The 14,031-nt window shown below is 34.1% G+C and overlaps 1 protein-coding gene across 1 annotated transcript; it reads left to right on the forward strand.

Moving 5' to 3' along the window:
- Positions 1-7,038: 7,038 nt before the first annotated feature.
- Positions 7,039-9,091, forward strand: LOC127705313 (tubulin alpha-2/alpha-4 chain-like). Its single transcript, XM_052209630.1, has 2 exons — positions 7,039-7,174; positions 7,826-9,091. The coding sequence occupies exons 1-2, from the start codon at positions 7,054-7,056 to the stop codon at positions 8,956-8,958; spliced, it is 1,254 nt and encodes a 417-aa protein (XP_052065590.1). The 5' UTR covers positions 7,039-7,053; the 3' UTR covers positions 8,959-9,091.
- The last annotated feature ends 4,940 nt before the right edge of the window (positions 9,092-14,031 follow it).

The raw sequence follows: 14,031 nt of genomic DNA on the forward strand, positions 1-14,031 counted from the left end.
TTTTTTTTATACGACTGCAAAAAATTTTTTGGAGTTTGTATCATGTCGTCGTTGTCTTCCGAAGACTCATTTAGCTTCCGGACAATATATTAAGTTTAAGTGAATGGATCTCTAGGAAATTTTACCAGAAGGTTGGGATTGATTTTGGGGGTTATGGTACCAACAGTTTAGGAATTAGGGGCCAAAATAAGCATTTTTGTAGTTTCCTTACAATAACTTGTGTGCAAGTGTATGGATCTCTTTGAAATCGTACCACAAGGTTTCAAATCTCAAAAGGAAGGCTTGGATTTAGTTTGGGGGTATTTGCCCCAAACGTTCAGGAATTAAGGGCCAAAAACAAGCAATTTTCTAATTTCCAGACAATAACTTGTGTTCAAGTGTATGGATCTATCTGAATTTGTACTACAAGGGACCATATCACAAAGGGAAGGCTGGGATTGAGTTTGGGGGTCTTTTACTCCAATGGGGTGGGGGGGGGGATTTTTTTTCGAATATTTTTGGGGGTTCAAATTTTTTTCTTTTGAGTTTTTTTTACAAAATTTCAAATTTAATTAAAAAAAAAATTTTTTTTTTGGGGGGGGGGGGGGGGGGGGGGGGGGGAATTTTTTCCATAATTATTTTTTTTTTTCTAAAATTTTTTTAGTTTTACATTGATTATATCAGACGATACTTCAAATTTTTATGATCTTTAACTACATTTATTTTGTGTCAGAAACCTATATTATGTCAAAAATTTGACCACAATCCAAATTCAGACAGTATCAAGCTTGAATATTGTGTCCAAACTTGCCCCAACTGTTCAGGGTTTGATCTCTGCAGTCGTATCAGGCTGCGCTCGGCGAAGCATTTTTATTATATATTATAGTGGAGCGTAAATTGCAATCTTTTTTGTCAATATCAACAGAAAAACGACAACTTCTCTACTTTTGATTGTTTTTGCCAACACCCATTATACCCTTCTTGAAATGTGCTGACATCAAGTTTTGTGAATGCTAATTCAAGGTTTAAAGGGTTCAAAGACTGTTTTGCAAACACATTGCATGTAAATTAAATTAATAATAGATAATAAAAAAGATAATAGGAATAAGAAATATAGGATAGAAAAACTGACCACACATTCCTACAACAGTTTAAGAATATATTTGGACCTATGAGCCAATTTTCAACCTGGCAAATTTAAGTGTAGAAGTGCTATTAAATATACTTATTAAAGGTCGTTGGGAAACCAGATCATTTGTTGAAAATTTGCATGTAGAAAGTGATATATGGACATTTCAGGATATAAAGGGTTCACATGAAGTTATTTTTAAGGTAAAAAAAAATTAGCCAGTAATAATTTAAAATGTTGACGCAATATTTGGTCATAATTAAGGTGAAGTTTTTTGGAATAAAGACATTTAACTCGGATTAATCAACAGTTAGTACATCATTAAGGTGTCTGGTATTGTTAGAAATTAGGTCGATAACCGTACATAAAGAGCTTTACAATTCCCTGAGGTAGATCACAAGCAGTTTGTCTGAAATTGCATCCATCTTCTTTGTAACTTTTGTTGAGATTGTATGTCAAAATGTCAACTGGAACTAGAATATTATGATGAAATGTGTGACTCCATTTTAATAAAGAGAAAATTGCACACACGAAAGTATGGATAAAACGGTCCGATATGACGTTCTCTTTTTATTTACCTTTTTAAACTTTCATAATTCACGCTAATTATACATTGACAGCAACCAAGTGATGCACTAAGGTCAACCTTTTAGCAAATTTTAATAAAAAAAATATATATAATACTCGATGAATGACTATATTATTAACATGTTGAAACCATGTTACATCTGACCCTCTACTTTATAAAATTGCTGTAAAAACTAGTCAAGTTTTCAACGGTGACAATCCAGATATCGTACCATTTTAACTTGAAAACAACAAGAATAATTATTGTTTAATAAAATCCCCAGTATTTTTTTCTAGAACACTTGATAACAGGTATTCTACTTCTACCATTTTGCGGCCACCATCAATAAACTGATTATTTTGCCACTTTTGAATGCGCATGTAAATGTTTTATATTAAAAGTATGTGAACATTTTGTGCTATACATTCTATATACAGTAACAGTGAGGTTAAAAACATCCTGGACGGCGGTCTAAATCATCTCATGTAGGTCAGTCCTGAAACATCCTGGACGGCGGTCTAAATCATCTCGTGTAGGTGAGTCTTGAAACATCCTGGACGGCGGTCTAAATCATCTCATGTAGGTGAGTCTTGAAACATCCTGGACGGTCGTCTAAATCATCTCATGTAGGTGAGTCTTGAAACATCCTGGACGGTGGTCTAAATCATCTCATGTAGGTGAGTCTTGAAACATCCTGGACGGTGGTCTAAATCATCTCGTGTAGGTGAGTCTTGAAACTCCTGGACGGTGGTCTAAATCATCTCATGTAGGTGAGTCTTGAAACATCCTGGACGGCGGTCTAAATCATCTCGTGTAGGTGAGTCTTGAAACATCCTGGACGGCGGTCTAAATCATCTCATGTAGGTGAGTCTTGAAACATCCTGGACGGTGGTCTAAATCATCTCATGTAGGTGAGTCTTGAAACATCATGGACGGTGGTCTTAATCATCTCATGTAGGTGAGTCTTGAAACATCCTGGACGGTGGTCTAAATCATCTCATGTAGGTGAGTCTTGAAACATCCTGGACGGTGGTCTAAATCATCTCATGTAGGTGAGTCTTGAAACATCCTGGACGGTGGTCTAAATCATCTCATGTAGGTCAGTCTTGAAACATTCAAGACTACCTGCACTGGTGGGGGTGAGTGGTAGTGCGTTCCAGTCCCTTATTGTTCTTGGATATAACAATTCTTTCCTCACTTCTGTTCTACATGTCGGAAATTGGAAACCGTTGCTGTTTAAGTTACGGGATTTTCTGTCTGGTGGAATGAGAGTGTCTTCTGTATTAACATTTACCATCCCGTTGGCAAGTTTATACATCATTGTAAGTCTTGCTGCTTTTCTCCGATCTTCAAGGGCTTTCCTTTCGAGTACGGTAAGCATGTCACTAACAGATGAGGTGTTGTGATATAAGTTAGTGACGCATCTTGCTGCTCTTCTTTGTACCATTTCCAGCCGGAGTTTGTTGTTCTGCTGGAAAGGGTCCCATACTGTGCATGCATACTCCGACTAGGGATTTGTATACAGTTTCCTTTATAGTGGTGTTATTGATGTTAAGATTTAGTTTCAGAAATCCAATGGTCTTGTTTGCTTTGTTACAGATGTTTCTGATGTGTTCGTTCCATTTCAAGTCTGAGGTAATTGTACAACCTAGATATTTTGCAGATTTTACAGGTTCCAGAGTGTGGTCATGCAGTGTGTACTCTCTAACAATAGGTTTGCGTTTTCTTGTAATTGTTAGTACAATGCATTTAACTGGATGAAAGGCCATTTTCCATTTTGTTTCGCAGATTGCAAGTTTGTTGAGGTCCTCTTGTAGGTTCTCACTGTCTGCGTCTGATGCAATGGTCAGATATACTATGGTGTCATCTGCAAAGAGTCTAACCCTTGAGCGAATACCTTCTGGCATGTCGTTTATGTAGAAGAGGAACAAACTGGGTCCGAGTACTGAACCTTGTGGGACACCTGATTCTACATTGATGTATTCAATTCTGATTTCGTCAATACAGTTTTAAGATAACTTAAAAATGAGAATGTGTTCAACGTCATGCGGCCGATAGTTTTACTAAATAAGATAAGATAAGAAAATTTTATGTTGATTCGGCATAAGTCAAATATACAACACAAGCTCTAAGGAGCTTTTTTACTCTGTGTGCGAAAAATACACTATCTAATATTGGAATATCTATTTGCCATGATCTAAATGTTTAGGAAGCTTACTCTAATAACAGGTCAAAAACTTTGGACAATACTTGCTAGTGTTATGTCAATCTATTTAACGTAAGCCACAGCCATGAAAAAAAGGGGTAACTGGAATCGCAAAAAATACCCTTTAAAAGTAACAGTTTCAGTGCAGATTTACGATTTGTACAATTGATGATAGTCTTCATCAACCACCAACACAAGAAGACGAAAGGCCTCAAACATGAATAAAAGTACTTAAAAGAAAAAAACCTGATTTAATTTTACAAAAAAGATTAGGGCCTGTAGCAACTTTTTTTGCAGGATTAAAATTCGTAGACAGAATCTTGAGTAATAATAACGAAATAACAGTTCTGAAGATCATTTTTGTCGAGCCTTCGACTTTAGTCGAAAAACCGAGACATAGCGATCCTACATTCCGTCGGCGTCGGCGTCGTCGTCGTCGTCGTCGGCGGCGGCGGCGTCCACAAATATTCACTCTGTGGTTAAAGTTTTTGAAATTTTAATAACTTTCTTATAAACTATCCTGAATTTCTACCAAACTTGGACAGAAGCTTGTTTATGATCATAAGATAGTATCCAGAAGTAAATTTTGTAAAAATAAAATTCCATTTTTTCCGTATTTTACTTATAAATGGACTTAGTTTTTCTGCCGGGAAATATTACATTCACTCTGTGGTTAAAGTTTTTAAAATTTTAATAACTTTCTTAAACTATCCTGGGTTTCTACCAAACTTGGACAGAAGCTTGTTTATGATCATAAGATAGTATCCAGAAGTAAACTTTGTAAAAAAAAATCCATTTTTTCCTTATTTTACTTTTAAATGGACTTACATTTTCTGTCAGGAAGCAACACAGTCACTCTGTGGTTAAAGTTTTTGAAATTTTAATAACTTTCTTATAAACTATCCTGAATTTCTACCAAACTTGGACAGAAGCTTGTTTATGATCATAAGATAGTATCCAGAAGTAAATTTTGTAAAAATAAAATTCCATTTTTTCCGTATTTTACTTATAAATGGACTTAGTTTTTCTGCCGGGAAATATTACATTCACTCTGTGGTTAAAGTTTTTAAAATTTTAATAACTTTCTTATACTATTTTGGATTTGTACCAATCTTGGACAGAAGCTTGTTTATGATCAAAAGCTAGTATCTAGAAGGAAATTTTGTAAAAAAATAAATCCATTTTTTTCCGTATTTTACTTTTAAATGGACTTAGATTTTCTGCCAGGAAACAACACATTCACTCTGTGGTTAAAGTTTTTAAAATTTTAATAACTTTCTTATACTATTTTGGATTTGTACCAAACTTGGACAGAAGCTTGTTTATAATCAAATGCTAGTATCTAGAAGGAAATTTTGTTTTCTTCCAGTTAACATTACATTCAGTCTGCAGTTAAAGATTTTAAACATTTATTAGATTCATAAACTATCCTGGATTTTTACCAAACTTGGACAGAAGCTTCTTACAATCAAAAGATAGTATCAAGAGGAATATTTTTATTGATTTACTTCCTCATTTTTGTTGAGCCTGCGATTAACAGAAAAAGTAGGCGAGACACTGGGTTCCGCGTAACCCTTACGAATTTTTGTTAACAAGGATCAAATAGATTCCACTTAAGTTAACACAGACGCTTTTCAAATAAGTATCTCAGAGATTCAATATTTCAATACTTACTATGGAAAGCCACAGTGAACCCCCGATTATTATTATTTTTTCCCTTAGAAATACATGGCCGAAGATTTTATTATTGAAAATAATCGGCGGGCTCTTGATTTTTAAAAGCCAAAGATTTTGAGTGCATTTCTTACACAAACGATGCAAACGGCTAAGCGCGCACATGTTTTGATCATTTGTTTCTAACATACGTTTGCAAAGTTTACATAAACTTTGACAAACTATGCACTCGCTAAAAATGCGTCTACAGTTTGTCGTTCATCGTTTGTAGTACAAACGCTATATTTGTTTCTAACTTAAACCTGATTAAACGATGTATTTGTTTCTACGTTTGCAAAAAGTCTGTTTACCAACAACATATGCATGCATTATTGAAAGTTCAAACAGGGTTAGTAAAACCTGTTGGTGACCTTCTGCTGTTGTCTGTTCTATGGTCGGGTTGTTGTCTCTTTGACACATTCCCCATTTCCATTCTCAATTTTATTAGTAAACACTGATTTAACGATGTATTTGTTTCTACTTTTGTAGCGTTTAGAAAACAACAACAAACGCCACACAACGTTTACAAAATTTTGGTTAGAAAGAAATGCACTCTTTATAATTGATAATAATCGGCGGGGTCGTGAATTTTTAAAAGCCGAAGATTTATTTATATCCATGTATTTCTAAGGGAAAACATAATAACAGGGGGGTTCACTGTGGCATTCCATAACATACATTATCATGAAACATCTTTGTTCTCGATAACTGTTTTTACGATGCAAACTGCTGACTTCACTTTACACAAAACAAACATCCAATTATGTATCAGAAGGTACTGAGACCAAGATCTATGATAAGAATATCACCAATACTGAGATGAAATGTACCATTTTCGGAAAGGCACGAAGATGAATAATGCAGTATATTTGATTTAGTATGTATTCTGTTTTTGGTTACAAATGGATGTTCGTTATAAAATTAATCCTTTATCAGAAAGTTATTTATTTCGTCCCCACGATTCGTTGTAGTCACTGAGACCAAGGAAGAATACTGAAAATGGTGAGTTTTAAATTCTTAACTTTTTAAGATTGAATAAAAGTTTAAAAATTCTTGAAATCATAATTTCTTGTATGACTCGAAATTCAATCATAATGTCTTTTTTTTCTAAATATTGTTGCCATAGCTTTCCGTGCAGTCGTTATATAAAAACTTCATTAATTCTATTATCTATTTTGGGTTTGCATATTATATAAAGAACTCTTGAAATACTGTTATTGAAGTGGGGTAAAAACAAAACCTTTTAAACTGTCTAACACCACTACAAATTTTGTATTTTTGATGTTTCTACAATACAAACTAACATGGTGTCATTTTTAAAGAACGCTTTCAATATATTTTTTTCTCATTCTGTAGCGTGAAGTAATAAGTATCCAAGTCGGACAAGCCGGATGTCAGATTGGCAATGCTGCATGGGAACTATTTTGTTTAGAACATGGAATTCAACCAGACGGACTGATGCCGTCAGATAAGAGCATTGGTTCAGAAGATGACTCCTTTAATACATTCTTTAGTGAAACTGGAAGTGGAAAACATGTCCCAAGAGTAGTTTTTGTAGACCTTGAACCGGGCGTCATTGGTAAGTCGTAATAAAACAAATATTTCAAGACTAAATATTTTTAACTTATAAATACAGTGCATAGACATAAGTATTCGTCCATTGCAATTGTTTGCTTTCCGGCATTTCAAACATAAACCTCGTTTTAAAAAATATTGTTCGGGTCATTTATTGTCGGATTTTAATCAATGTGATACCACTAGAAAGAACATTGTCACATATTTATTTGTTTATTTGGTTAAAGTTTTGTAAATTGATTGTTAGATCTGCGTCTCGTGACTTATATTACAAGCATTTTCATATCTTTTTTGATAAAGCTATTGCTCATACTTGATTTGACGAAAACTACGTGTAAATTTACCATTTCATGTCAAATATGAAAATTTTCACATTAATATCGATGTCACAGCGACACTACAAATGGCAGCTAGTCCTAATTCTATCAGACTAATAGAATTAAACTTTATCAATTTCACGTTTCAAATAATTATAGCTGTTATCATTTCTCTTATATTTTTCTTAAAACAAGTCACCTACACATCCCTCAAATATTTTCTATTTCCGTTTTTATCTTTCTCAATTTCGACGACATCGTATTAGCGAACTGAAAGTCTTCTTTGCTGTTTTAAAATTATAATATATTTTATAGAATAATATTATCATATCTTGTAGATGAGATTCGAACTGGCACGTATCGTCAGCTATTTCACCCAGAACAGCTAATATCTGGCAAAGAAGATGCAGCCAATAACTACGCTAGAGGGCACTATACCATTGGAAAAGAAATGATCGACTTAGTAATGGACAGAATCAGGAAACTTACAGACGCCTGTACCGGGCTTCAGGGTTTCATGATTTATCATAGTATAGGAGGAGGGACTGGTTCTGGATTTGGATCTTTGTTGTTGGAACGGCTTGCTGTTGACTATGGGAAAAAGACGAAGCTGGAATGCAACATATATCCGGCGCCTCGAATTTCAACGGCAATTGTCGAACCATACAACTCCATCCTTACCACTCATTGTTCATTGGAGCACAGTGATGTGGCATTTCTATTGGACAATGAAGCAGTCTTCGATCTATGTACCAAGAAACTTGATATTCAAAGGCCTACATATACCAATATAAATCGACTGGTCGCACAGATAATAAGTTCTATTACAGCATCACTTCGGTTTGACGGAGCCCTAAATGTTGACCTTACAGAATTCCAGACCAATCTGGTACCATACCCAAGAATTCATTTTCCACTTATAAACTTTGCACCAGTGATATCAGCAGAAAAAGCATACCACGAAAGTCTGACTGTTGCTGAACTAACAGAAGCGTGTTTTAACCCCGCTAATCAAATGGTAAAATGTGATCCCTCACATGGGAAATATATGTCATGTTGCATGATGTACCGAGGCGACGTGGTTCCAAAAGACGTAAACAGTGCGATTGCAACCATTAAATCAAAGAGAAGCATCCAGTTTGTTGATTGGTGTCCAACAGGTTTTAAGGTTGGCATCAACCATCAACCACCACAGGTGGTACCGGGAGGAGATCTAGCTAAAGTTCAAAGAGCGCTATGTATGATAAGTAACACGACGGCTATAGGAGAAGCATGGGCATGTCTTGATCATAAGTTTGATCTAATGTATTCTAAGCGTGCGTTTGTACACTGGTATGTCGGAGAGGGAATGGAGGAGGGAGAGTTTTCTGAGGCACGCGAAGATCTTGCAGCACTTGAGAAAGATTACCAAGAAGTTGCAGCGGATACGGTCGATGATGATGAAGATGAGGATGAACAAGAAGAATATTGACATTAAGATGAACAAAACACTCTTATGTTGTAAACAACAACTCTTTATTTTAATTCTAACCAAATTTGACAGGAATAATGTATGAAACTAAATAATGGTTCTTCTCTCTATATAGATATTAGCTACTATCGGATGGCCGCAAGAAACATGCAATAATTGATTGATTCTGATTGACTATTTTCTTTAAATTTGCTCTGATTTTGTTTTTTAACTTGGGGCTCCAAAAATATTTTATTTTAATTTGGGACTCAATTGGTTTTTCAACATTTTTTTACGACGAATACACACAAGATGAACCAAGTTAGACTAAGTATGGAAAGCACTTTTCAAACTTTTCACATGGTGTTCTGCATTGTTAAGGCACTATCAGCAGTACCATGCTCTTTCTAACAGCTTACTGGGACAAACAGGAGCCTGTACTTCAGTGGTTGTTGATGGTTCCTGTCTGTCATATTTTTTTATCATGTCGAGGCTTTTTATAGCCCACTATATGGTACTGGTTTTGCTCAAAGTTGAGCATCGTACGGCAATCTAAAGTTGACCTTCACGTCAGTGTATCTCTTGGTGAGAGACGTCTCATTGACAACCATCCTAATAAAACTTGTGACAAAACAAGATAGCTAAGTAGTGACATAGCGCATATATATTATTGATAGGTAATTTAAATGGTTTTGGTTAATATTAATATTTATAGAATTTGTATTGTTGATCATTTATCTGTTAAATTCCTGTTTATCAAAAATAGTTTTCAAAAATAATAGCAAGAATAAAAAATAATTGTCAAAAATATCCATTATGTAGTTTTTGATTTAGCTGATCTTCTTTTGCTGTAGACAGTCCCTGTCCCTGTATAACAGTTTTCAAGTTAAAAGACGAAAATACAAGAATTTGTCAAAAACCGTCACTGAAGTGCGATATATAATGAGTTATCTGATAATTTTGGTTTAAATAGAGAGTTGTTAGATCTTGACATTCTGAATATTTTCACCCCTGTCAGAATTTCTCTTTCTTATTGTTTTGAAGATGTTAAACACTAACTTAAATTTAACCCATAGGCTTCATGTTTATTCGTGATGGTCATGTTGCTTGATGGATCATTACATATTATACAAAATCCTTGGCTTAAAATGTTTCAGTTTTGGGCGCTCCTGATGAAGGTACATCCAGAAAAACCGCTGCAGATGCACCAAATGTATCGTGTTATTTTCATCTATAATCTATAGCCTTATAAAGGATAAGTCATGTAAATATCTGTTTAAATTAATTCTGTATTTTCGGAAGGAAGATATGTGAAAATTTTAAGACAGACACCAGACGCAACGTCATGGCAAAAGTCCATCATATGCTACTTGTCAGATGAGCAAAAATGACAATCTTTACTGAATGCTAAAATTATCCACCAAAAGGTATATGATTCAGAATTTAAAACACTTTCAACACAACAATTTTCATAGTGTTCCTGATACTCCTACGTACAAAGCAAAACAAACTAGAACATGATACATGGCAATCACCCTAAACATGATGTTAATATGCACAGGAGGAAAAATACAGCCATACATGATGCAAATTTATATGGGCTGCACGGAAGCTTCAAATCGTATCCTGAAGGTGTTTGACCGATATTATTTTCTAGTCTTGAGAGTTTGGTTCATTATATATTTTTTCTCAGATCATCCAGAAATCGTCAGATGAAGATCAGCAATAAAACATTGTTCATCTGTATGGAACGCCATGACTGTCTTCTGATGTTGATTGTTAAATATGTTCGGTGCTTTATGCATTACGTTCAGTAGTATTTATATTTTGTTCAGTAGTTTTCATATTATGTTCAGTAGTTTTGACATTATGTTCGGTGCTTTGGTTATTATGTTCAGTAGTTTCATTATTATATGCAGTGGTATTTAAATTATGTTCGGTACTTCTGACGTAATATTCAGTGCATTTTTTATTATGTTCAGTACCATCGACATTATTGTTCAGTAGATTCAATATTATTTGCAGTACATTATGTATTACCTTCAGTGGTCCCGGTTTCTTTATATTCGGCAGATTATTCATTATGTTCAGTAAAAGCATCAGTATTATACTCGGTTCAATGAACTATATGTTCAGTAGTTGTATCATTATGATGATGCAGTGAAAGTCGGGAAATCAATAACGGAAATTTTCAGAAAAAAACGAACGCGGATATTTTCGACGGACGTTTTCTTCATGGACACTTTAACGGGATCAGGAATGAAAATGGAAGAACTGGAATCAGTATTAAACTTGGTTTGGTTTACGTTGACACGTTGGCAATTTTCACAAGGAAAAAAAATACTCCTGACTTAATTTGTAAGATGTCATGATTGATTGATTGTTTGTTGTTTTCTGAACGTACTTCTTGACGGACGTTTTCTTCATGGACACTTTTACGGGATGGAATGAAAATTGAAGAATTGGAAGCAGTATTAAATTGGTTTGTTTTACGTTCCCACGTTGGCAATTGTCACAAGGAAAAAATTAATCCTGACTTAATTTGTAAGATGTCATGATTGATTGATTGTTGTTTTCTGAACGTATAGTGGCAAATATTTCACGCATATTTATGACGGAGAGAAGAATTTTCAAACAAGAAATAAGAAGTTGCATGCGTTGTCGTTGATACACCATGACCTTAGAGAGACGACAAAAAGACAAACAGCAAAAAATAAAATATAAAAACATATTCTATAGCTTTTGTATTCCTTGCAGGTAACCCTTTTTGTTGGAAGGTTGTAGCATATTTATCTCATTCACCGACTTTTAAGAGACCACGCGAAATCTCCTTGCATATACTTCTATAGTATTCTGCATCCTACCCCGCTTATAGGCGCTTAAATATCAGATATTTATTTGAAATAACCCAAGATAAATGAGGTTGTGGATGAGGTTTACAGAATACAGAAAGTTGATTCATAAATAAGACCATATCAATGATAATTCATGGTAACACGGATTAGCCTCAAACCTGTATCTGGATATTGTCAATCAATTCCTCTTTAATTTGGCTATCTTTGGTGGATCTAGAGACTAAATCCAGAAATGTTTTTAAACGCTCTGTTCAAAAACAGATATTAAGTTATTGGTTTGGGTAGTTTCTAGTCTCTTATTAAACAAAAAGGGCCATGTTTTATGCATTACTTTAAAATAATAAGAACCATAACTGTACAGAAATGGTGAAAATTTGCACAATTAAAGTTTTGCACTTTGTATTTTGATATTCATTACCTGTCTAATGTAATCATATTTACACTTAGACCTAGTTAGTTTTTGTGTATACAGCTTGAATTTGGAAGATTAAAAAATCTTAATAAATGATTTTAAAATGACAATCAAACTGATACTCAATGTTCATTTTTTGTAGCACTTTGTACAATATTTCATTCTATACCCTTGCATACCAGCATAAATTTCAATGTAGCTATTTGAATGTATGAAATTTATGACTAGTTGTTTTCTGGTTTTTCTGCTATTGCAGAGCTTTTTGCTGTCATTTTTGTCTGAATTCTATCACGAATTGTTTTATCATTGTTGTAATAATTTCTGACACAATACAGGAGAAGAATGTAAGATTATCTTTGTCTGCAATAGTGGACGAAATAGTACGTCAAGATTTGTTAACTCGTGCAAGATCGTGATTTTCGAGGAAAATATCGAATGTACATAATTTGCATGGTAACATCAATTAACCAGTTCTGATTACGACCAGTTCAACATTTCATTCCATATCAATAATAAATTCGGTATGCAGAAAAAGTTTAGTTATTCTGTTAATCATTTAATTCTGTAATCACTTTTTTTTTACCTTTTCCAAAGTTTTAAACATTTTTTTTAAAGCACCCCTTTATTCTCTATTCTTTATTTTTTTGCTCACCTTTTCTTTTTTGGGGGTAGGGGCATTATTCTCTATTCTGTAAACCTCATCCACAACCTCATATATCCTGGGTTATTTCAAATAAATATCCGATATTTAAGCGCCTATTAGCGGGGTAGGATGCAGAATACAATAAGAATATCCAGAAGGAGATTTTTGGTGGTCTCTTAAAAGTCGGTGCATGAGATTAGTATGCTACAACCAACCAACAAAAAGGGTTACCTTCTAGGAATACAAAAGCTATAGAATGTTTTTATATCATTTTTTTTTGCTGTTTGTCTTTTTTTCGTCTGTCTATAGACATGGTGTATCAACGACAATGCATGCAACTTCTTATTTTTTGTTTAAAAATTCTTCTCTCCGTCATAAATATGCGTGAAATATTTGCCACTATACGTTCAGAAAACAACAATCAATCAATCATGACATCTTACAAATTAAGTCAGGATTAATTTTTTCCTTGTGACAATTGCCAACGTGGGAACGTAAAACAAACCAATTTAATACTGCTTCCAATTCTTCAATTTTCATTCCATCCCGTAAAAGTGTCCATGAAGAAAACGTCCGTCAAGAATGTCCGCGTTCGTTTTTTTTTTCCGACAATTTCCGTTATTGATTTCTCAATGTTTACTACATCATCATAATGATACAACTACTGAACATATAGTTCATTGAACCGAGTATAATACTGATGCTTTTACTGAACATAATGAATAATCCACCGAATAAAAGAAACCGGGACCACTGAAGGTAATACATAATGTACTGCAAATAATATTAAATCTATTGAACATAATGTCGAAAGTACTGAACATAATGCAAAATGCACTGAATATAACGTCAGAAGTACCGAACATAATTTAAATACCACTGCATATAATAATGAAACTACTGAATATAATAACCAAAGCACCGAACATAATGTCAAATTTACTGAACATAATGTCAAAACTACTGAACAGATTATGAAAACTACTGAACCTAATATAAATACTACTGAACATAATGCATAAAGCACCGAACATATTAAACAATCAACATCAGAAGACAGTCATGGCGTTCCATACATCTGATATCTTGGTTGCTTTATGGTATTTTGACATTTTTATGTCAAATGTACACTTACCTGTTGAATACATTTACACGTCAGGGCCTTTTATAGCCGACCACACGGT

The sequence above is a fragment of the Mytilus californianus genome, unplaced genomic scaffold (genome assembly GCF_021869535.1).
Source record: "Mytilus californianus isolate M0D057914Y unplaced genomic scaffold, xbMytCali1.0.p SCAF_6, whole genome shotgun sequence".
Lineage (NCBI taxonomy): Eukaryota > Metazoa > Mollusca > Bivalvia > Mytilida > Mytilidae > Mytilus > Mytilus californianus.